The sequence below is a fragment of the Marmota flaviventris genome, chromosome X (assembly GCF_047511675.1).
Source record: "Marmota flaviventris isolate mMarFla1 chromosome X, mMarFla1.hap1, whole genome shotgun sequence".
NCBI lineage: Eukaryota > Metazoa > Chordata > Mammalia > Rodentia > Sciuridae > Marmota > Marmota flaviventris.
The window spans coordinates 106,279,989-106,302,926 of record NC_092518.1 but is presented as its reverse complement, the minus strand read 5'-3'; the positions used below and the strand labels follow the sequence as shown (position 1 = coordinate 106,302,926).

Sequence of the window (22,938 nt, the reverse complement as noted above, 5' to 3'; positions counted from 1 at the left end):
TAGAAATACTAATGCTCAACTCATACCTAACATGTATGGAATCAGAATCTCTAGGGATGGGACTCAGTCAGCTTCTAAGTTACTATAATAGTTACAGTGATTTGAAAATCATTGATTTATCTCATTCAAAGTCATATACTCAGGTATTTCTGTTTACTAACAAACAAAAACCACTCTGCCCATCTTTAGATCCTGCTACCCTCATAACCATATTTTATCTCTTCCTGTTACTACCAATGTTCTTGCATAAATACACCTTTACTGCCTTTGAATTTCAATGTCATTTTCTTCTTATTACCTATGAGATTTAACTTCCCACTCCTCCAATTTACTGAAATTATTTCTTGAATTATATACTTGGTTACCAAATTCAAAGACTTCCCTTGGACATCAACTGCTCCTGTGACATCATTGACCTTTTTCACTATATGTCCTTTTTTCTTTCCGCCCTGATACTAAAGACTACAGGTTTCCCTAACTCTATGATTGTTGCTTCTCTGGCTTTTCTTCCTAGTTCTGTTCACTCAATCAAGGTATTCTTTATACCTCCAGAGTCTGTTTATGGTACCTGGTTTAGGAGATTATCAATGAAGATTTTTCAAATAAGAAAGACCCTTTACAGTTCTGTCATTAACCACCTTCCTTCAACCCCTCAGTATTATCATCTATGGCTTATACTCTCATCTCACTGCAGCTGAATCCTTAATATTCAGTTCTAAGATAGGAATTTGGGGATACAGAAAGATATACAAAGTTTCAAAAGAAATGCCCATGAACCTTTGGAATGCCGGAAATGCCCATGAACTATTGGAATGCAAAACAAGTGATTCTCATGCCACCCAGTCCAAGTCCTTGCCTGCAGAAAGTAGCACGATGTGAGGGCAATGCATAAACACTAGGAAAACTAGTATGAAATTGTGTTAATTCTGCCCTGACTCCACCTCTAGTCCAGCCCCTAGCTACTGTCCCTCTATAAAATTAATACCTCACATCAAGGGGTTGCTTCTCATTGTTGAGATGACCTGCTTTCTCCCTTGAATGTGTATTCCTTACTTTATCCAATAGTTTCTCACTGTCGAGATGGCCTACCTTCTCCCTTGAATGTATCACTGCTTTCCTAAATAAATCTGTCTGTGCCTTTAACTGATGTGCCCTTAAATTCATTTCTGTGACATTTGTCAAGAACCCCACTCATCCTGGATTGAGGTCCCCCTCTCTGGGAACTTCTTGGACCTCCTTTAGTGGTAGTTCCACATTGCTGAATGGATGGAAGCCAAAGACAAATTTTACCTATTTTATCTATTTTGTCTGGGGCTACACCTGGTCATAGGAACAAAGGCTGTTGAGGAGAATGGAATTGGCCAGAAAGCTAGCAGGGATTTTTGGCAGGGAGAGTCTGAATCAGCTAGAAAGAGTCTTGTCATGCCAAGAGAATTCATAGATAAAGCCACCTCTTCTCCTTGCCAACATGTCTCTGCCTCCTGCTCAGAACATGCAGATACCTTTCTAGTATCACTTCCCATTTGATCTCATTTGAATTTAATTACTTAATTTAACTAGTTTTTTTTTTTAATTTTGTAAGTCTAAGAGATAGTTTGAGGAGAAATTGCTTTTTTTTTTTTTGTTTTGGAAGGAAGAATTAAGGGGGGTATTTGTGTGACAAAATCACTTTGAATTTAAAGGAATTGAGCTTTCTTTCTTTCTTTTTTAAAACAGGGATGCAAGGGAGTTTGAGAATCTTGACCCAATTTAAAAGAAAAAAAAACTGAGTAACCAAAGCCTCTACCATGAGGCAAGCACTGCTAAATACTAACAAGAGGTGGTCAGACAGACAAGTATGACTTTCTGTTGTCTGGTTTCCAGAAATACTCAGCAAAAGAGTAGATTCCCAAAGGAGGCCATTCCTAATCTGAAGTACTTTTGAAATCACATAAGACAACTGGAAGAATCTGCTCCTCTCAGGCACTATCCTTTTTTCCTCAGCCTGGCTACCTTTTCTGAATTATTTCTTTCTGAGGAACTTTTTTCAAAAAAGGTGGAGCTTCTCTATTTTTTGCTGGCTGTTGTTCCCTCAATGAAGAATGACATTAAATTCGTGCTCAGTTAAACCTCATGTTTGTGGACCTGGCTCTAAAATGAGAATTTCCCATTATTGATCCTTAAAGACCCTCAAAAAAGACCTATATATGGAAAAAGACAAAGGGATATTGACAAGCAGGTAGAGGTCTCAACCAATAGAAGGGAAGGGAGCTACTGAAGGAATGAAGTGCCTCATTTGTGGTGTTCTGAACCATTCTAGTAGCCTTTTGTTCTCAAGCCTTTGCTTGTGCTGGTAGCAGCAGTAGGTGAGCCATTTTCAGAAACCTAGGTGGGTAAAGTAGGTGGCATAAGGGTACTCCAGTTGACAGACAAAAACCAGCAAATGGTAAAAGCCCAGGGTAAGAGTTTGCTGGTGTTTTTGCTTGCATCTTGACAACTTAAAGGATTTTAATCAAGTGGCTTAAGAGTGGCTGTGTGGGCTTGGTAAACACACTAAATTAGGTTTGATTTTTCCACTTACCAGTGGCAAACCTAAAGCAACTGCATTATTGGAGGGGATTTAGCTTGAGGGGGTTTATAATTCTTTTCATAGGTGGGTTGCTAAAGTTGTAAATTTCCCAAAACTTAAAAATCCGCAAACTTATATGTATAGGGATGATGCACTTAAGAATCTAATGGATTTTAGGCAGAGATGACACTGAGTTTAAATATAATTTTAAAAATTCTTTGAGCCGGAAGGTTGTTATGTCTTAAAGTATTTTCATCTGACTATCTGATATGAAATTTGTAACCCATCTGGAGACTTTGCATGAACAGCAGCTTGCCAGCCACCATTTTAAAAAGCTTTCTGAAAGCAAGGGAGAAGACACAGAGAGGGTATAGACAATGTATTGATATGTGATGCATAAAGTATTATATATTATCCAAGAGAAAAAGCAGGCCTGACCTGATCCCTTCTCCCTGTATCAACTATAAGACTTGAGTGGCTTTGGCAGATATTTTCCTTTGGAAACTTCAAATGTGTTAGAAAAAGGAGTGGGGTAGAATCAAGCTAGACAATAGGAATATAATTATTGTGTGTTAGGACATAGGACTTAAACTGCTTCATTGGCTTGTACTCTATGGGATATTTACTGTTTGTGATTATTGAGATCTGGAGAAAGGGATGAGGTCTATTTAAATCTGTGCAATAACAAGCAGCATCACAACAGGATCTCCTCATTTCTTTATCCAGAACAGATGTCCCAGTCTGGATCTATTGATAAGGACTTCTTGTCCTTGGAGAGCTAAGAGAGTTAAAGACAAAGTGAAGATAAAAACATTTCCCTGGAGCTGGATGAAGGCCCTGTGAGACAAAATTTGGTAGGAAATATTTTCCCATCCTCTCTGCTCAGAATGGCAGGTTTCCATGTGTCATTAATACTCCTTCCTGGGTTAATATGCATCATTTGAAGGGGAGGGGAACTTTTATCAAATCATCAGCCCTTCTGCCAAAGCCCAGTGTCATTGCCTGAAGAATAGAAGAGAATATATGGTATCTGTTACTGGACCCTTGCTTCTCTGCCTTTTAGCTGGAATGACAGATCGACTTTCTGCCTTTTTTAATGGCAAATGAATCTATCTTAGGATGGTGACAACCTAAGAGATAATTTCTTGTAGGCAGAGAAATGTCAGTACAAATAGTATCTGTAGAATTGCCATTTGTTCTGGGAGTGTGAAGGAGTCTGGGGACACCCAGGAAATGTGACCTGAAATCAACCACTCTCTCAACCCTTTCTCCATCCTTAAGCTCACTGCTAACTTGTAAGTCGGAGGAACCAATCAGGGCAGTCTGGTCTTTCCAAAAGCAACATCCCTCCATTTTATTCTTAGTTCTAGGTGCTAAGAACACAGGGAATATGGCAGCTCCTTACTGGGAGGTGTCTTCTTAATTAGATACGGCCACAATTTCTTTTCCTGCCTTTGTTTTTTGTTAGGTCATATCTCCTCTCTAAGGGTAGAAACCCCATATATCTACTTTGGGTTTTCAACTATTTTAAATGATAAACAGATGTTTGTATTACTTTATCATAGAGGTCAGAGATAAATAATGGGCATCTTGGATAGAAAATTTCTTGATCCATCTAGATTATAAGCCCCCCAAGGCCAGGCAGGGGTACTGTCTCTGATTGATATCTCATCAATGTTCCCATAATTTGACAAGTTTAGTGAATGCAGCCAGTGTGACCTGGTTGACAGAGCACTAGACCAGGAGTCATGAAACCTGAGTTTCCAGGCCACATTATTTTGTGATCTTGTCAAAATTTCCCTGTCTTCCATCAGGCTTTAATTTCCTAGTTTGCCCAATATGCAAATCTAACGTCCATTCTTGACTTGTCCCCATAGTCATGTGTAAAGTGAATGAAAAGTTAGGCTAAAGGAAGTTTAAGAGCCCTGCTAGCAACAAAATGCTCTTTAAAAATGCCTTCTTAAAACACTTGCTATTTGGGAGCCATAAAACCTTGTGGTCCGTAAGTCATTTGAGCTGGGACAATTACCATGTGGCAGTGTTACAGACATGCAGCTCAAAATCAAAACTACTAAAAGCAGGTGGACAGTTTCAAGTCCATAGTGTTCTGAAGGGCTTACATAATGGGATACATTGTGTCCTACTGACGTTTGTTTCAAAAATAGCCTTCTTAGAGATACAAGGTGCCCCAACATTGACTTTGATTTGAATTGGTTTAGAGGGAAAAAAAAAAGCCTATTTAGGAATCATCTGAGAAGAGGCTGATTGACTTCTTTATTCTTTAACAAATTTAATTCATTTTCAGTCTTTCTTGAGACTTTATGGCAGATACTGAAATGTCTTTTGCAAAGCTTCCTTCATTTTTCCTGCTCTGATCTGTTTTACATACTAAAAGCATAAGAGGAACTACCCTAAGGATAAAGCAATGCCTATCTGTGTAGTTTTTATGTTCACTGAAAGAAATAGTTCCCTATTCTCCATCCTTTTGCTCATTAAGCAGTCTGAGAAATCATCAGGGGCTTTCTGCCCTTCTTCTTCTTAAATAACTTGCAAGCCACAAGAGGTCAGTCCTGCCAGAAATGAAACCCTGTGTTTTCATGTTTCTCCCTTTCTATCATTGATAGAGAAGTTGAAAATTTCCCAATGCCAAAAGATTAAAACTTCTAAATGAGGATGAAGACACATTTAGATTATGAGATCATCCTCCCTAACAGAAAGCTCACTCCAAGCATGATATGAATATCTATTTTTCAGAGCCACAGGTTTTAAAGGAAAGCAGAATTTGGCTGTTGACTACAATGGCTTGGTTTGCTGTCACTTCTCTGAATTTGCCTTGTGTTATAATCCCAGAAAGCATCAGAGACTTGTTCTGTATCAGGGAAGGAGGAGGACATTTCTGTCTTTATTAGAAAGAACTGGAGAGAAAAGATTGGAAGTTTCCTCCAGAATTTTTACCTTTTCAAAAGTGAAGAGGTGGCATGTGAATGACTAAACAAATAAAAGCCTCTGTAATTCTCAAGCTCCCTCACTGACAAGTAGATGAATTGGGAAAAAGAAGAAATATGTGTAGATTAAATGAGTGTAGCACAGAGGACATGCCAGAGGAGAAATCAAAACCCACTGAGAAAGCTGGTCTTTGTCTAGACAATGTCAGAAAATCTGCTTTGCTCTACATCACTGTGTATAACGTCTTGCTCAATGCTAGAAGGCCTCTGATCTATTTACAGAGTGTGACAGGTTTCTTTTGAGATACCAGTGAGCTCTGGCCATTTAGTTTTGATGAGCTGGTAGAACTCATGAAACTCAGGTACCCTGGGGCCAGTGGAAACTGACACCCTAAATTTCTTGCCATCTGCTACGGCCAAAAAAAGTCTCTCCAGAGTGGCTAAGACACCAAATGCCTTTTTAAATAATTTTCAAGTGTCTTTTAGGATGAGATAGGTCTGAGACAACACTTTGGCTATTGGACATGATCATGTAATGGTTAAAGCACACGTCCTTCATAATAAAAGTTCAGGGTTCAAATCATTATGTCATTGCTATGATCAGAATGTTTGTGTCCTCTCCATTCACATGTTCAAATTCTAACCCCTAAGGTGATGTTATTAGAAAATGGGGTCTAGGAATTTATTAGGGCATGGGGCAGAGAGCTCATGAATTAAATCAATACCCCTAGAAAAGATGCTTAAGAGACGAGACCTTTCACTCTTTTCACCATGTAAGAACACAGTAAGAAGGTGCCATCTATGAGCCAGAAAGTGGACTCTCACCAGACAAAGAAATCTGCCTTGATTTTGAACTTTCAAGTCTCCAGAATTGTAAAAAAAATGTATCTGTTGTTTTTAAGGCACTACTCTAAGCTATTTTATTACAACAGCCTGACCAACTAAAATAGTCACTACAGGCTGTTTGGTTTTGTGCATGTGACTTCACTCTCAGCCTTAATTCTCTCACATGTAGAAGGAGGTTAATAAAGGCACTTTCCTCAGAGGTGCATTATGAGGATTAACTTACATAGTGTCTGTAAAGTTCTTACCATAGTATCTGGCAACAAATAAATATGTAATAAGTGGTAGATGATGATGATGATGATGATGATGATGATGATGATGATGATGATACATGATTGTTTCCCAGGCATCACTTTTGCCAGCTATTCATTCATTAAAAGAAAAAGTGACTTTTTACTATGTAGCAGGGAATGTACTAAGTGCAAGGGTGAACTCTAAGCAAGGAAAGACCTCTTGGATCTTGAGTATTGGGGACAAGAACCAGAAAGAGAAGTCCTTATTACTAAATTGTAAAGTGAGAGGTTAGAGGTGTGTCAAGATGGCTCATAGCTTCTCAGGGTCCTCAGAAATCATGTCAGGTGATATGCCCCTTGTTCAGCTCTCTCTGGAATTAGATTTTCTCTTTTTCACTCATTGGATCACTTGGATTTCATCTATAACTCAGTCTTGTGCCAGTTCTTAGGACCAACCTTGGCTTTAGACATGATTGGTTCCAGCCCCATAGATGGAGACTGAGGATCAGTTTGCCTTGCTGCTTATATGGCTAGAGGATGGTGCCCCAGTTTTGATTACTGGGGCCCAGTCTCATTTTAAATCTTAGATCCCTTTCTGTGCCCTTATTTTTAGAAATGAGCTTTTGCCTTTGTACTTCTTCCCAAAGGGCTGTTCCAAAGACTTAGTGACCCCAGTATTCTTTTATGATTGGAGAGGTACACCTTATTCTCATTGGTTCCCATCTCAAGCACCAAGTCCTTTTCCTAAACCTCAGTCCTATAGATAACCTATATGTTTGCTTCAAATCAGCTAGGACTTAGTATTACCTACCCGTTATATTCCTTTGTCTTTTCCTTAGGTGTTGTCTATATAGGGACCAATCATTGCCTCTGCCTGCAATTGTATTACTTCCCTAGTGACTTGTTTACCTAATGGGCAGTTCTTGTGCCCAGTTTTGCTTATCTCCGAATGCCTCATTGGGCTGCCTAAGATTCCAATCAGAGGCTAAAACCATTTAAAACTAAGTCACTGAGGAGCTCTGAGGATACCACTGAGCCCCTAAAAAGCTTTAATTATCAGTATTCTTTTTCACTTGGCCCTAGGCCAAACACTTGGTAGAGACATTCTGTTCATTCATTCAAGTATTTATTTAAATTCTATGCTCCAGGCTCTGGGATATTGAAATGCAAAAGATATGTCTTATGTCCTTAAAAAGTTCATAGTCTAGTAGGACAGGTAAACTTGAAAGTTGATCATTACAGTACAAGTTTAGAAGTACTATATGAATACAAAAAGTACTATAAGGAAACAAAAATTAGGGACACCTAACCCAAACTGCAGGTGCATAGGTCAGATTAGGGAAGGCTTCCTGAAAAAGGTATCATCTCTGAGTTCTAGAGGATGAGTAGCTGGTGGTAGCTGATTGAAGAGAGGCAAATGTATTTCCAGATATACCCTGAGTAGAACTCAAGTATATGAAGAGAACAGCACACACTTTGCTACAGCTGGAATGTGTGAAGGGGAAAGTGTAAAAGATGAAGCTAGAGAGGTAGGTGGGTGCTAGACTATGAAATGCCTTATTTTCCATGCTAAAGAATATGAGTTTTATTCTGATTTTTAAGGTAAGAAATTATAATAATATGGAAATCTGATTTATAAAAACAGAGGCAAGGGTAACAGTTAAGTGACTGACAATCAGTGAAAAATCTTAGCTAATGTGATGATAGTGGGGGATGAAGGATGCATTTAGATTTGAGAGATTTAAAATGAGAATTCAACTTGGTACAGTGATGTACACCTGTAATCCCAGCTGCTTAGGAGGCTGAGGCAGGAAGATTACAAGTTCAAAGCCAGCCTCAGCAACTTACCAAGGCCATAAGCAAATTAGCAAGATCCTGTCTCAAAATAAAAATAAAAGGGTTAGGGTTGGTGTCCCTGGGTTCAATCCCTACCACACATACACACACCAAAAATAAGTAAGTAAGTAAATAAATAAATAAAAAGAAACAAAGAGAAAAGAAAAAGAAAAAAGCAATTCATATATGGTTACTGACCAGATATGAAGGGAATGATGAGGAAAGCTGGTGGAGTTGCTTAGGCAAAGTTGCTTAGGCAACTACGTGGTTGAGTGATTCTGCTGTCTGAGATAGGGAACACAGAAGGAATAGATTTTCAATAGAGGGCAGGTCGTGCTTAATGTTGCCAAATAAAATTCCCCAATTCTACTTTTCTTTTAGTAGAATAATCTTGTTACCCAAAAGATTACTTTTGATGAACTACCTTTACAGACTTCAACTACGTTTTTTGTGGTCCTGAGGATTAAACCCAGTGCCTCATACATGCTGGGCAACTGCTCTTACCACTGGGTATATCCACAGCCAGACTTCAACTTCAGAAGAAAACATTCTTCTTACAGATTTTATGAAAGCTAAACAGTTGCAAAAATGTTGCAATTGGAGATTATACTTTTCAATTAAGAAAGAAGATAGGAGATTTAGAGTTTAATGCAAACAGAGTTGAAAAATACTTACCCCATAGACAAGTTCTCCAACCATGCCGTTCCATATTTTAGTTTCAGGATCCCTTGCGCCATATTTCCCATCACCAACAATAGACAATTTGTATTTGATTCTTACATGCTTGGCTATTTCATAGGCTAAATCTACACAATAGCCTTCATATCGTTCATTTCCTTCCAGTTGCTCATGGTTTTTCTTATACATTACATATGGTGATTCCTTTGGATACAAAAAGGAGATCAAATGATTATTCCTATACATTTTTCTAAGACATGGTAAATGTAATAATGATTTTTTCCCTCTGTAGCTTTTGAGATTTGGTGTGTGAAAAAGGGCTTTCTTCTTCTTCTTTTTTTTTCCCACTTAATAAGCAGAAGAGCCTCAATTGACTATTCATTGGGTCACATATTCCTTGGAGTCCTTAACTAATGATTTAAGGAAGTAGAGAAAGATTAAAGTTCTTTTTGAGAGTTTGAAAGAAGGACTAGTTTTCACTGGTAAAGTCTTTGATTTAGTCAAATTGGGCGGAGGTATCTCCCTTAGTTACATGAAAGTGAACTTCCTTTGATTTCTCAGGTAGGAACCACATTCATATGGGCCAAGTCATAGGAACATACTGTGATCTTTGGAAGATGAGGGTCTATGGCTTATTCATTTTTCTATTCACAGGGCCTAGTACAGTACCTAGGACAAAGTGAGTATTTGATATATATGTTTAAATGAAAGGTCAACTTCAGCCAAGTCTATATTCAGCTAATTAGACTTTCATACCTAGTGCCATACTTGTTTCTAACCCAGGTTTCTAAATGAAAACAAGCCAGCTTTTAGGAAAAACATTTTAAAATTAATCAAGAATACTATCTCACATGTTTTATTAGCATATTATACATAATATTTGGGCTCATTTTGATGTAATCATATAACATGGAATATAATTTGCTCCATGTTAGTCCCCAGTACTTCCTTTTTCCCTCCCGTCCTCCCTTCCTATACCCTTCCTCTACTCTACTGATCTTCCTTCTATTTATTTAGAGTTTTTAAAATTAGTGCTTTATACACACACACACACACACACACACACAAAGGTGAAATTCACTGTGGTATGCTCACACATGTACATAGCATAGTTTGGTCAATTTCATTCCACTGTTCCTCCCTTTTGTCATCCCTTCTCCCTCCCCCTCAATCAATCAGTCCCCTTCCTCTACTCCAGTGATCTCCCTTCTACTATCTCACATCATCTTAATAGTGTTTTGAATGTTGTGAAAAACTTTTTTAAAAAAATAATTTGTTTTTAGTTGTAGATGGACACAATACCTTTACTTAATTTTTTTAGATTTTTTTTTAGTTGTAGATGGACACAATATCTTTATTTATTTATTTTTATGTGGTGCTGCGATCGAACCCAGTGCCTCATACATGTGAGGCAAGTGCTATATCACTGAGCCACAACCCCAGAACCCTTTATTTATTTATTTTTATGTGGTGCTGAGGATCGAACCCAGTGCCTCACGCATGCTAGGCAAGTGCTCTACTGCTGAGCTACAGCCCCAGCTCATTGTGGAAAACTTTAATGTGGTGAATTATGCTTTGAAATGGTCTTATTACATGGGTAGGAGATTGCTATTATACCTATTATTTGTATTAAAAAACAACAACAACCTGAAGCTTAGAGAAGTTGTGACTTGCACGATTACAGAGGTTAGCAAGAGTTCTAATATTAGAATCCCAATGTACTCTCTGGTCTACACAATGCTGCCTCCCCCACAATGAAGAATTAGATTTCAAGTCCAGATGAAGCATCAGTCCTATGGGAGTGTGATAGGGCAAAGGAGTTGAATGATATCTGAACTTGTTCTGAATTATTTTTATTCTTTCTTTTTAAAAATTGCATGCTAGTCATCATCCTGGCAAAAATACTGTGAGGGTTTCCTGATCTGCCCTGTTGGAAGTTTTCACTACTTGAACTCTTTACATTTTTTTCCATTGGCTAAATGATACTTTATAGGAAGCAGATGTCTTACTGTACAGAAAGCCTACCTATTCTTTGTTCACACTTACCAGAATGGTAGTCACAACTATGGTACGGTTCTCTGATGATGCACTGTCATTGCTGATTTGTTGATCTGAGAAGGGTACAAATCTTTCATATTCATTCCAGTAGCCAGCCTACAACAGAGCAGACATTTGACCTGGATGCGTGTTTTTCACTCAAAAAGTACTGCATGAAGTTCAAGTGCTATTGTAAAATGAAACTTTTTTTTAGTAGCTTGACTTTTACAAGGTCTGATGTCCTGTTTTCCTCTGTCCTACAAGGACTCCAACACAGATGCACAGATGTACTGTCCTGGGGGTTTCCACCTCCATCTCACTCTGATATTATATGACATAATTTATCCCATTGTAGGATAATTGGCCTTACCCCCCTTTAAATTCCTGTAGCAGAAAAATCCTTTGTTTCAAATCATAGGAAAGCTGGAAGGTAGGGATGGGAAATCAATGATTATCTTTTAGACATGATGCTAAATATTTTATATTCTGAGGTTTTATTAAATATCTACTAAATTCCTGCTTCCTGCCCAGTTCAACTATTAGTAAGATAGAAGCAAATTGATCATGTAAAGTTCAGCTATAGAGAAAGGTACTTTTCCAGAATCCTTTTTGGTAGGTGAGTTGGAAAAATAGAAGGAGACCCAGTTTTCTATTATTACTATTTTTCCTGAGACCATATGTACTTTGGAAGTTTCTGTTTAAATAAAAACATGCTATGAAATTTGTGATTCTGACCCTTTATTGTAGGAAGTTGTTAATAACTTTTGAGTTCATCACTTTTACAGGACCAGCCTCAGAGTGAAATCCTCCTTTTAAAATGAATAAAAGTATCATTCTGATTACAAAGCAACGTGTGCATTTTATCTATACTCCTCATGGAATGGAAGGGCAAAAATGATGTGTGGGAATTTGTTTTGTGTCTGTTTCCTAACACCTATTTCTTTGCATCTGACTAGTGTCACCTTCTAAGAGACTTTTTCTCTGGATGTCTGTTTTGGTTACTTACTTTTCGAGAGCCAGTGACTTTCATTTCATACACATCAATGGTATAATTTGTCCTACGTCCATAAGTGTCAAATTGGATATTTCCAGTCATTCCTTGTACTTGCACCTGGCAAAAAGAAAAAAAAAGTACGAAAATTTAAAGTACCACTGCCTTATTGCCTTATAGGTCTCTGGGATGAGGTCCACTGACAAATTTTGAAATCTTAGAGAATTTCTATCTTGAGTCATTGTGCTGTATTCACCAGATCAAGTCTATACAGATCTTCAATTCTTATGCAGTATTTTCTCAGTATGGCTTTTAGTTATAAAGCTTGGCGTGGGTGTGAGTGAGTGAGACCTCTACCACCAGTTTTTCAAGGACTTGACATTTCCATTAGTCCCTTCCTCTTAAGAATACTCTTCAGGCTACTCCCTGAACTAGTTTAATGCATTCTTCTAAATCATGAGTTCCTTGAGTCTGATGACTGTATCTTATCTTAGTATTTCCAATATCTGAATAAAGTTTTGTTTCAATAACATGGACTTTGAAAACCTTGAATTCATGTAGCACCACAACTTACTAACTGGATGATTCAGGGGCACATTTCTTAATGCTTTTTTTAAACCTCAGTGTCCTAATCTGTAAAATGGGAAATCTTAGTAGTTGTTGGGAGGGTTAAATGAGTTATGCATATGTAATGCTTAGATCAGTGTCTGGCACATAGTAAGCATTGCTATACATGCTGACTATATTAATTATTATTAAAATGAATTTAGTTGTTTCTGGAGAGGGTTATATATTTACCAGTTATACAGTGTCAGGAATAAGCTTTTCTTCTTATTCAACCTATGACCATTGTTAAGTCTAGGGGTTCAAGAATATGAGGCACCAGAAAATCATAGGTATTAGAAATATGAACTCCTGCTTGGGATGTCAAATGCACATTTTGTTTAAGCTACAATATTTCCTTGGCCTGAGCACATTATTTTTTAAATTTTTTTTCAGTTGTCAATGGACCTTATTATTTATTTATTTATATGTGGTGCTGAGGATTGAACCCAGTGCTTCACACATGTTAGGTAAGCGCTCTGCCATTGAACCATAACCCCAGCCCCATTATTTTGAACTAATAAGAGGCCACTTCTATTAAATGAAGAGAGTTCCTTAGTTGTTTTTATGGTATGGGGACACTGGATGAAAGACCCTTTATAGATATGAGTCATTACTGTTAACCACTTGCATTACTCATCTCATGAGTAAGGGTCAAAACTTTGCTTTAAAGAAAGAGAATCTGTTTCATTTTCTCAGGATAAAAGGATGGAATAACTTCCCCCCTCATTTAGAGAAAATGAGAAACTGCTAAGAAGGTGATAATAGGTTTGTGCTGCAGAAGGGAAAATTGATCTCAAATATTAGGGAGCATTTTTTTTAAAGGGAAGGGAGCTTGCTTACTGGTAGGAGTTTATGGAATTCTTGCTGAAAGAGAAGTGCTATAATGTGAGTAATTGGAAGCAAGATGAATGCCTATCTGACGCAACAAACCTAAGCACTATTGTCAACCTGTGCCTGCAGAAAAGGGTGATGTTACACTTCTGGTTAAAGAAGAGGAACTTTGTCGAAATAGAAATTAGTTTTTCAGTTAGAGTAGGAGTGACAAATATTGCAATGCATGATGAACTCTTTATATTCCATTTTGAGCATCTAAATTGTAGGAGAGGAGTTAGGCAGGGCAGAGGCAATGGCAAAGAAACTTACTAAGAAAATCTTTCATTACTGAAAAATACCATGGGCTTTAAGTTTCATTGAAAATTGCATATTTCTAAAGATTCAGCTTATCTGCATGGGATTTATGAATTGTTCAGTTGAAGTTTTGTCTAAAACATTCCAGACCTCATGAGTCAAATGTTTGGTGGTCTGGTATTCAATGTCAGTTATACTTTCCCACCATGTGGGATCCCTTCTTTAATCCATAGCACCCTGCATAGAACTTAATTTAATCACCCATGTATTTCTGGCTCCCCTCCTAGATAGGAAGTACCCCAAGATGACAGTCATTCTTTTTTCCTGTTCTCAGCAACTAAGACAGTGCCTGAGATAGAGCAGGTGTTCCATAAATTTGTATTCAAATGACTTAGACTCTGTGATAGATATCTCAGTAGACTGTGCAAAAGCCAGTGGCTTTAAGATATTTTAAAGAATTTGTTTACATATTAAAAATTTAAATGTGAGCTCCCCTCCTTTCTTTTCAAGTTTGCATACTAATATTAAGCCTGATACATAGTCATAGGTGCTTAACAAATATTTACTGAATGAGTGGCATGCTTATATATTCATTTAAACAGGCCCCTTAGGGTCCTCTATCAGGCAATGATTTTGTTTGCCAGATTTCTTTCAAGGAAGAGAATGATTTATTGAGAAATAACTATGTGCTAGTCACAATGAGGGATGTTTTTGCATAATGCATTCTCACTTTTAATTAACTCAAGTAAAAAGAGATTTCTTTTAATGCAATAAAACATTTAATACTTCAGACTAGATTCACTTGCAGACCTCCTGAATAGTGCAATTTTACTGAAGCACTGTCTACTTTTGGGAAATGTTGATGCTTTTGAGACTCTTTGGAGCATTAGAAAGAGGTTGGCCTATAAAAGAGAGGTGAAGGATTCTTCTGGTTGAGTGCTTTGAGTCATTAAGGCCTGGGGAGGAAGGTTACTTACCTGGCTTATAGATGGAGATTTATCAGTAAGTTAGACCTGCAGAAACATTTATGTATAATTGTATGAGCAACTCATTTTCTTCTAAACAAATTAATTTATTATCCTTCATTATGGTGGTCAGTTTTCTATTTGGGGAAAGTAGTTGTTTGTGTCATGAATGGGCAGTCAATTGGAAATGCTGGCTCTTGTCTCTTGAGCCTTTGTTGATGAAAACTCCTTTTGATTCACTCTGAGGGAGTTTTATATTTCACTCATCATTATGTTTCACCTGACAATACAAATCTTGTAACTGCTATGAAGGTTGAATTTAATTAACTGCTCTTCAAAATTGTGCAGTGCTACCTCCATAAAACTACACTTAGGGCATTTGTTAGGGAACTGACATAATGACATAAAAATCTGCATGATGGGAGAATGAGTCATATCTCTTTCTTGGAGAGAGACACAGGGGCTACTAACCCCTTTTGATTGAATGCTTCCAACTTGGCAAATTGAAGGTGGCAGCAAGAGAGCCAACTACACAAAATGATGTACGTTATGAGGCCACTACAAATTCTTCGTTGCTGGGTTGTGCACAGAATTATCTTATCACTGCCTATCTCTTTGTTCATTTGGATGTCCCAAACATCAGGATAATTAGGTAGAAATAAGAGATTCTTGTACTCTTGAAGGCTCATTTTAATGTATGCAGGCACATGTGGCAGGCGATAAAGCAAAATATTCAGGAAAGAGCTCTTGCTTGGAAAGCTGCAATGAATGGGTGATGCTGCTCCTAGTGTAAATAATGGAATCTGTTCAAAGGACACTGCTTGAAGCCTTAAATGATCTCCTACCCAGTAAATACTAAAAACAAGTGACCTATTTGACTGTCTATCCATTGATTCCTTGTACTTTTCTTTAGGCTTTTTCTTTGCAGCATTGGTCAAAAGCCTCTTAAGTAGGTCTAGAAATGTATCATGTTCCTGCATTCCACCATGTAGAATACGTGTTCTTTTTGACAACAGAAATACTATCACACTGGCTCAGATTCTCAGTCTATTCAGGTTAATAATTTGTTGGATGAGCCTGAGGATGCCATTGTCCTTTGTCACGTCTATCTTGAAGTTAGGAACAATCTTATAAAATGTACAAGTCTCACTGAGGAATGTCATATTTCTGGAAGGCTTGAATTATGGAAGTTATTTGCATATTCATTCCATAACTTTTGAGGGTACCAAGTTCTGTTTGCTATTCAAAATTCATTTGACCCCAATTTACCATTTTTTTCCAACTTTAAGGTAGAACCTCCTACTTTTAGGGTTCTAGATTTGGGTGAATAAATACCCATGTTCATCCTTTCTGTATCTCTAGTCCTATTCCTTTTAGTGTGGCATTTTTAAAAACTGTGGTCTCATCTTTTTTTTTTTTTTTTTTTTTTTTTGGTACTAGAAACTGAACCCAGGGATGCTTTACCACTGAGTTAATACCAACAGTCATTTTTATTTTTTGTTTGGAGACAGGTTCTCCCTAAATTGGTTAGGGCCTCACTAAGTTGCTGAGGCTGGCCTTGAACTTGCAATCCTGCTTCAGCCACCTGAGCCACTGGGATTACAGGGGCAGTTCTCCCCTTTTTGTGTCTTTTTGTAAGGCCCCTCCAGCCCACTAGCCCATTATGGTCTTTACCATTTTCAGAGCTCTCTCAATATCAATTCCTTGACTCCAGGGCACAGCAGGATTTGCTAAGCAGTCTCCAGCACTGCCTCTCCGGGACACATCCACTCGCTGCCTCCTCAGGTAGCGGAAAGCTTCTGCTATGACCAGTATTGCATCGTGTGTCAACGCAGATGTATACTAAAATGGATGCATGGAAAATAAGACATCATGACAAATGACATCCTCAAAACTTGCCTTGTTCCTTACAATTTCCATTTGTCTCCACCTCTTGCTCTACAAAGTTATCCTAATTATTTGAGTCAAGAGATCTCTGTGGGCAAGCCTGACTTTGATTCATTCTAGAATGATGCTTCTTACCACATGTGTGCTTGTGTTAAGATTATTAAGATTAAATTGCTCAAGGGAATCTCTCTCTTGCCTCAATACTGTGTTTCATATTGAGTGAGTGACTACTAAAAGGCCAGGTCCTTTATGGGGAAAGAAATGCTTGTGAAGTTAAAGGATGGCATGTATAGATTGGAGAGGAAACAGCATATCCTAAAGCAAGAATGGGTTATTGCTGTTTGTAATAGAAAATTCAGATCTGGTGTTTACTTAGGGGAAAATGGAAATAGCTAAGTTAGACAGCTTGAAATTAATTTGGAGGAAAACATTAATCATTTCTGTCTGGTCCGGGTTTCTAGCAAGCTAGGACCTCTGGCCAGCAATAAATCAGTTTTTGTTTCCTGGGGGGTAGCAAAGACCAAAGCTGGTTTTCAATTGTAGAAAATTACAATTGTTATTGAGTTTTAAATCTGATAACGTTGACAATTTGTAGGCAATACTTTATGATGTTACCTCTTTCAGGCAAGAACACTTACTTTCTTCTTCTTGGATATGTTGATATGCTCAATTCGGGATGAGGCCAGTGTCTTAATACAAGGGATTCGATTATTTGCAATTTGAAATGGTGGATGTGTTTTCATTAAATGGATCAACAAAGTATGATTAAAATAAGTTGGCCCCTGTTTTGCAGGGGTGACATATACTGGTAGAATATAAAATTCTGTTGACTTTTTTTAAATGTAAGAAAATGTCCTAGAGGGAATTCTCTCTATATAGAATGTCCAAATACAATTGGGAGTGAATATATTGTGCCTCTACAACTATCAATTTACTTTTCTGACTTTTCTCATGTTACTTTTCTTTCAGAAGTAAACATCAAGTATGACTATAGCAGGGGCATTATGTTCTTTCATGAAGAAAAATCTTTGTGTCTGCCTGCCCATCCTTGCAGCACACAAAGGCAGCATAGTGGTGATTTTCTTTCCAGTCAACTGCATAAATTGTCAGCAATCTTAATTCCTTCCCAAGCCATTCAAAAAGAGCTATTTAATTTTTGACTTTATTCAGTTTCTACTTACCCATGCACTAGAATGTGCCCCTCCAAAAAAAAAAAAAGACAGTCATAAGAAGAAACATTTATAAAATACAGGCTAAATTCAGCATTAGGACAATTGTTAACTTTAGACAATTTTATTTCCTAATCAAAAATATTGTACATCAGTTTTCATGTTTAGCTGCTTGTCCCACTTAATTATATATCACTGACTTACACAATAATAATAAGACATTTTCATTATTCCCTGTAATATGACCATTTTGAACTATGACAAATATCTTTCTGAGCTCTTCTAAATGTATAGAAATATTTACACATTTATTGATACATATTAATTATACAGATTTGTGGGTTTCACTGTGGCATATTCATTGTACACCAATTTTTAAAGTAGGATTTTTGCCTAATTCAAGGTTCTATGATAACTAGTACTAAGCAGAAATAATATGAAAGTTGTAACACTCTATTTAACCATTGCAGAAGGGTTTTACTTATAAACCTGAACGTTTCTTCTCAGCTGGTTCTGGAAGCTTACATTGTATTTTCAGATATTATTGATGGATAATCCAGAACTGAGATTGTCTTCTCTTTTCTACAAGTTCAGAGCTGGAATAAACTTCTCTGCAGTATCTTTTTTGTGTTTTTTACCCTTGTCCATTTTCTTGTACCTAACACAGTGCCTGGAACAATCTAGGCATCCCCTACAGTTTTGAATAAATGAATTTCACTGTTCTATTGCCTGATATATCTAAGGGTCCTAAAGCAGTGTCATAGGCAGTTTAATGAAAATCTAAATTTGTATAAGTTCACCTAAATGGAGTAGGGGGATAAATACCAACTTAGTGCCGCAGTCTGGGCTCTCAGCAACTTAGTACATTATAAAATGTTTAATTACACAGGATTCCACATTGGGGTTGTGGTCATATTTACTGAACCAAATTAAGACACACGATCTGGTCACAGGGCAGAATGTTTTAAAAACAAGCTGTTTTGGAAAAGTCTGGCATATAATAATCACTACAACCATGAGGTACCACTTAACTAGCAAATGACAACTGAATGGAAAAGTTATGTTTAACTCACATTTCCAGAATATAACCCATTTAGGGTGGATCTGCACTGGTGGTACAGAATGTTTGTCTTCTCTGGTGTATATTCCCTACTGTTCATTTTTATTCTTGCCACAGGGAAAGGATGTGAGGATGAGTATCTTGACATGAGAAAGGAGATTCCCCCCTTTCATTTTTTAGGGCAGGGTCTTGACTCTACTTGACCCCTCATCTTATTTTACAAGCATGGTACATTCTTTCATTGTAGCAAGAAGGAAGAATTTAAAGTCAGTTTCATAGTTGAACCAATACAATGAGGGAATGAGTTACTTAAAAATACATTTGAAGAATCTTTTGTGTAACATGAATAATTTCCCCTTAATTTATCTGTTTTAATTTCTGAGTTTTAAATAATAAGATTTCTAGCCATAGGGGAACACATAAAATTGTGCAGTTTAAGAATGACTTTCTGATTTTAATAGTCTTGTCTTGATTTTGTGAAAATGAGCAACTTAGGTAGTCTAATTATTTTTAAAGATACTTTTGCAGGCAGGAAACATTTCTGTTCAAGATACATATATACATATATACATATACATACACACACATACTCTGTATTAGAGTATAATTCACTTGGGTGTTCTGAGATTCATGGAATTTATTAATACAAAGCAATCACATAAATAATGTAAAATGTAATTTTCAGTTTCAGACTATCAATCTTCCTTACCTATTCCCACTGCCTTTGCCCTTTGCCTGATTCAGATTCTTATAATATCGTAAATTATTATGAATATATTATAAATGAAATTCATTAAAAAATTAAGTTAAATTATTCTTGAACACAGGATTTGAAAAGATCTCATTATCTATACCTTCTTTATTTGGAGATTTAGTTTTCTGTTTTTCTTTTTCTTTTTTTTTTTCATCTTTGAATTACTTCTAAGGGAAGACCACTTGATCACAGGATGACTATAAGTATGTATAGGCCAAATGGAAATGCTTTGAAAAGCTGGCCGTAGGTTTCTACATGCCATGGAACATTACCTTTAGTGGTGCATTCTTGGCTTCAGGGAATTCCCTTTCATCCAGCCTCACCCAACGCTGTATGAATTGCTGAACCATAGGGTTTTCATTGTTGACAATCTGGAAACCTGTAATGTTGGCTCCCCCATGCATGACTCTTTCCAGCAAAATGTCAGTAAAACCCTGGAAAGATATTGAAAGGAAATCATGATTGTGAGGGTTATGTATTTCTACTCACCATATCTGTTAAAGTGTTAAGGATGAAATTAAAAGTTCCTTCTCTAGGGTCACATATTAGCAATGATGAAAGCCTTGGATATGGAACTAATTCTTAGTTTCTGGAATAATAGGCATGATGGAGAAAATATGCATTTTTCCATTTTAGCGCCTCTGACTTTATTTAGTGTAGCTGCTATATGGACAAACATAAGTGACAACTTCAAGCAAATATTGTTTCATTTACCTATATTTTCAGCTTTTCTTATTTTAATAAAAATATAATGCTTTATGAAACTGGAAAATGTTGAACAAGTTTAACCCTAACAAGGGTTATAAAAACCTTTTCTTCAGTTAATGTGCCAAACACAGTAGATTGCTTCAGATTCTAGTGATGAGTACTTTAGACACTTGTGATTCACAAAAATACCAATGAGTGAAACTGACAGCTTGGTTGTATATGATGGTATAAACCCCAGGGTATGTCTTACATGTGTCCACAAATGAGTCTTGACATCTGCATAACATCCACCATTTTCTTCTTAATTTGCTCTGGTTACCATCTGGTGTCTCTGTCACCTAATCTTCCTGAAGTACTCTCCCCAGGGTTCACACCTAAGCCATCTCCACCTGGGCACCACCAGCTCCATTGGGTATTGCTGTCATCTGGGACGCTTCACTCAGAAATTTCTGCTAATTCTGTTGGCTACTTATCTCCTGCTTTCATTTGCTGTTAATGCATTAAGGCCCTTAATGGACTGAAGCCAGGTTTCTATTCATAAAGAAATGAGAAGAAATCTTCCTCCATTCTGTAGATTCCACCAAGCATTTTAATATAAAAAAAATAATATTCAGAAATTTTGAAAGAAACATGCAGTGAACATCAGATTCTACTATTAATATTATCCTCTCCATCCATCAATCTGTTTTATTTTTGGAATTCTTTCATAATAAGTTGTAGACATTAGTACACTTCACTCTTAAAGACTTCAGCATGCAGGTCACTAACTAGAATTCAATGTTTATATACAGTTATTTTTCTTTCTTGCTTTTTGAGGCAACGTTTACACCCAATGCAATGCACAAATTTTAAATGTATCATTCAGTGAGTTTTGATAAATGTTTATATCAGTATTACCAAAATCCCTATCAATTCTTTTTTTTTTTAAAGGATTTACAAATTGTTGTTACAATGGCACTAGCTCATCTAATTACCCATGTATGTAGCTTTATTGGGATCTTTATTTCTCATATACTCTTTTTTTTAAAGAGAGAGAGAGAGAGAGAGAGAGAGAGAGAGAGAGAGAGAATTTTAATATTTATTTTTTAGTTATTGGTGGACACAACATCTTTGTTTGTATGTGGTGCTGAGGATCGAACCCGGGCCGCATGCATGCCAGGCAAGAGCGCTACCACTTGAGCCACATCCCCAGCCCCCCTATCAATTCTTTAAAGTTTTCTTTTTTGCATTGTAAAAACATTTTATTGAAGTATAATAATACAGAAGAATGTACATATCTTTAAGTGTGTATGTGATGAATATTTATAAACTGACAGGTGAATGTAACCAATATTTAGAAGCTCCCCTTGTGTGTCTGTCCAGCCACTCCACCTCCACTTCTTGCCTTTTATATTTCTTTACATGAGTAAGTAGTCTTCAAAAATATTTTAATTGAACAGTTTTTTTCAGTTATTACTTTCAGCCCCCTTCTTCTCCCTTTCATAAGTGTGATGAATCAAAAAAGACTGGACAAAGAGCCAAATAGTTTGTTTTGCATCACTGAGAATCACCCCTCTTTTCTGATAACAACAAAGTATTTAAATATTAATATTAACTTGCTATAATGAGTTTTCTTCCAAAGGCCTCCTTCATGAAGGAAACTGCGACTCAGTATATTCTCTCATTTGCTATATTCTGTACTAAAATCAGTAGAGAGGCGACCTTGGACTCCCATTCTCCAAATATACATACAAATAAATAACAAAGGATAAAACTTCAATGCATAGCTTTAATTCATTTACTGTGCCAAATCATATTTGGCAGTTAACAAATATTACACAAGAATGTGGACCAACTGTACACCTACCTGCTGTTAGGGTGAAGGGAGTACGCTCTGGTGCTTGGCCTATTGTGTTTTGTAGGCTAGAAAAATGGAACTCCCTTTTTTGAAAGGAGCTGAGAATGTTTCTGCTACTATCCTGGTTTCCAGGGTCAATGATCACAGGATGTATTAGAAAGTGGTTTCTCTGACATTGATAAACAACACACTTCTATTTAGGTAAAACCCATAGCATGTTAAAATGTGAAATAAAAATAACAAAAAAGCACAGACAGAGGGAGAATTGATTCCAGAAATCTCACTTCTGCCATAAGGCCTAGAAGTGAGATTTGCCCTCAATCATCTTCATTTGCTTCCAGAAAGGTTCACCCTGTCACATAGGTCTCATATATTCCCACTTGGCTGTCTTCTCCAATAAGCATGTTATAATTTGGGAGGACATTTTCACGTACATTATGCACTCAGTGCTCTACCATATTTTAATCATAGCTTTGAGGACTTGGAAGTTTCTCAGCAAACCCATGTTTTGTGACAGATGTATCTGGGACTAAGTTCGGGCACACCTCAGACTGGATGTTTTTGCCCTATGACATGTGTCCACAGCTGCACAAATCAAATTCAGTAGGGTGGTCACTTCAACCTGTTCTTCTGGCCTGCAAGTCCTCTATACTACTAATTCTTACTGCTTGTCCTGAAAGCTTATTAGGTATTAAATGCAGAAATCACTA

General features: G+C 37.0%; 1 protein-coding gene across 2 annotated transcripts in view; it reads right to left on the bottom strand.

Moving 5' to 3' along the window:
* Gria3 (glutamate ionotropic receptor AMPA type subunit 3) overlaps positions 1-22,938 on the bottom strand; it is a 263,872-nt gene that overhangs the window by 62,742 nt on the left and 178,192 nt on the right. For both annotated transcript variants that reach the window (XM_027932362.3, XM_027932354.3), the window contains exons 6-10: positions 19,956-20,117; positions 16,488-16,655; positions 12,130-12,234; positions 11,133-11,240; positions 9,084-9,290 (exon numbers count right to left, since the gene is read on the bottom strand). In XM_027932362.3, the coding sequence (XP_027788163.2) occupies positions 9,084-9,290; positions 11,133-11,240; positions 12,130-12,234; positions 16,488-16,655; positions 19,956-20,117 (750 nt within the window). The remainder of the gene's footprint in view (positions 1-9,083; positions 9,291-11,132; positions 11,241-12,129; positions 12,235-16,487; positions 16,656-19,955; positions 20,118-22,938) is intronic.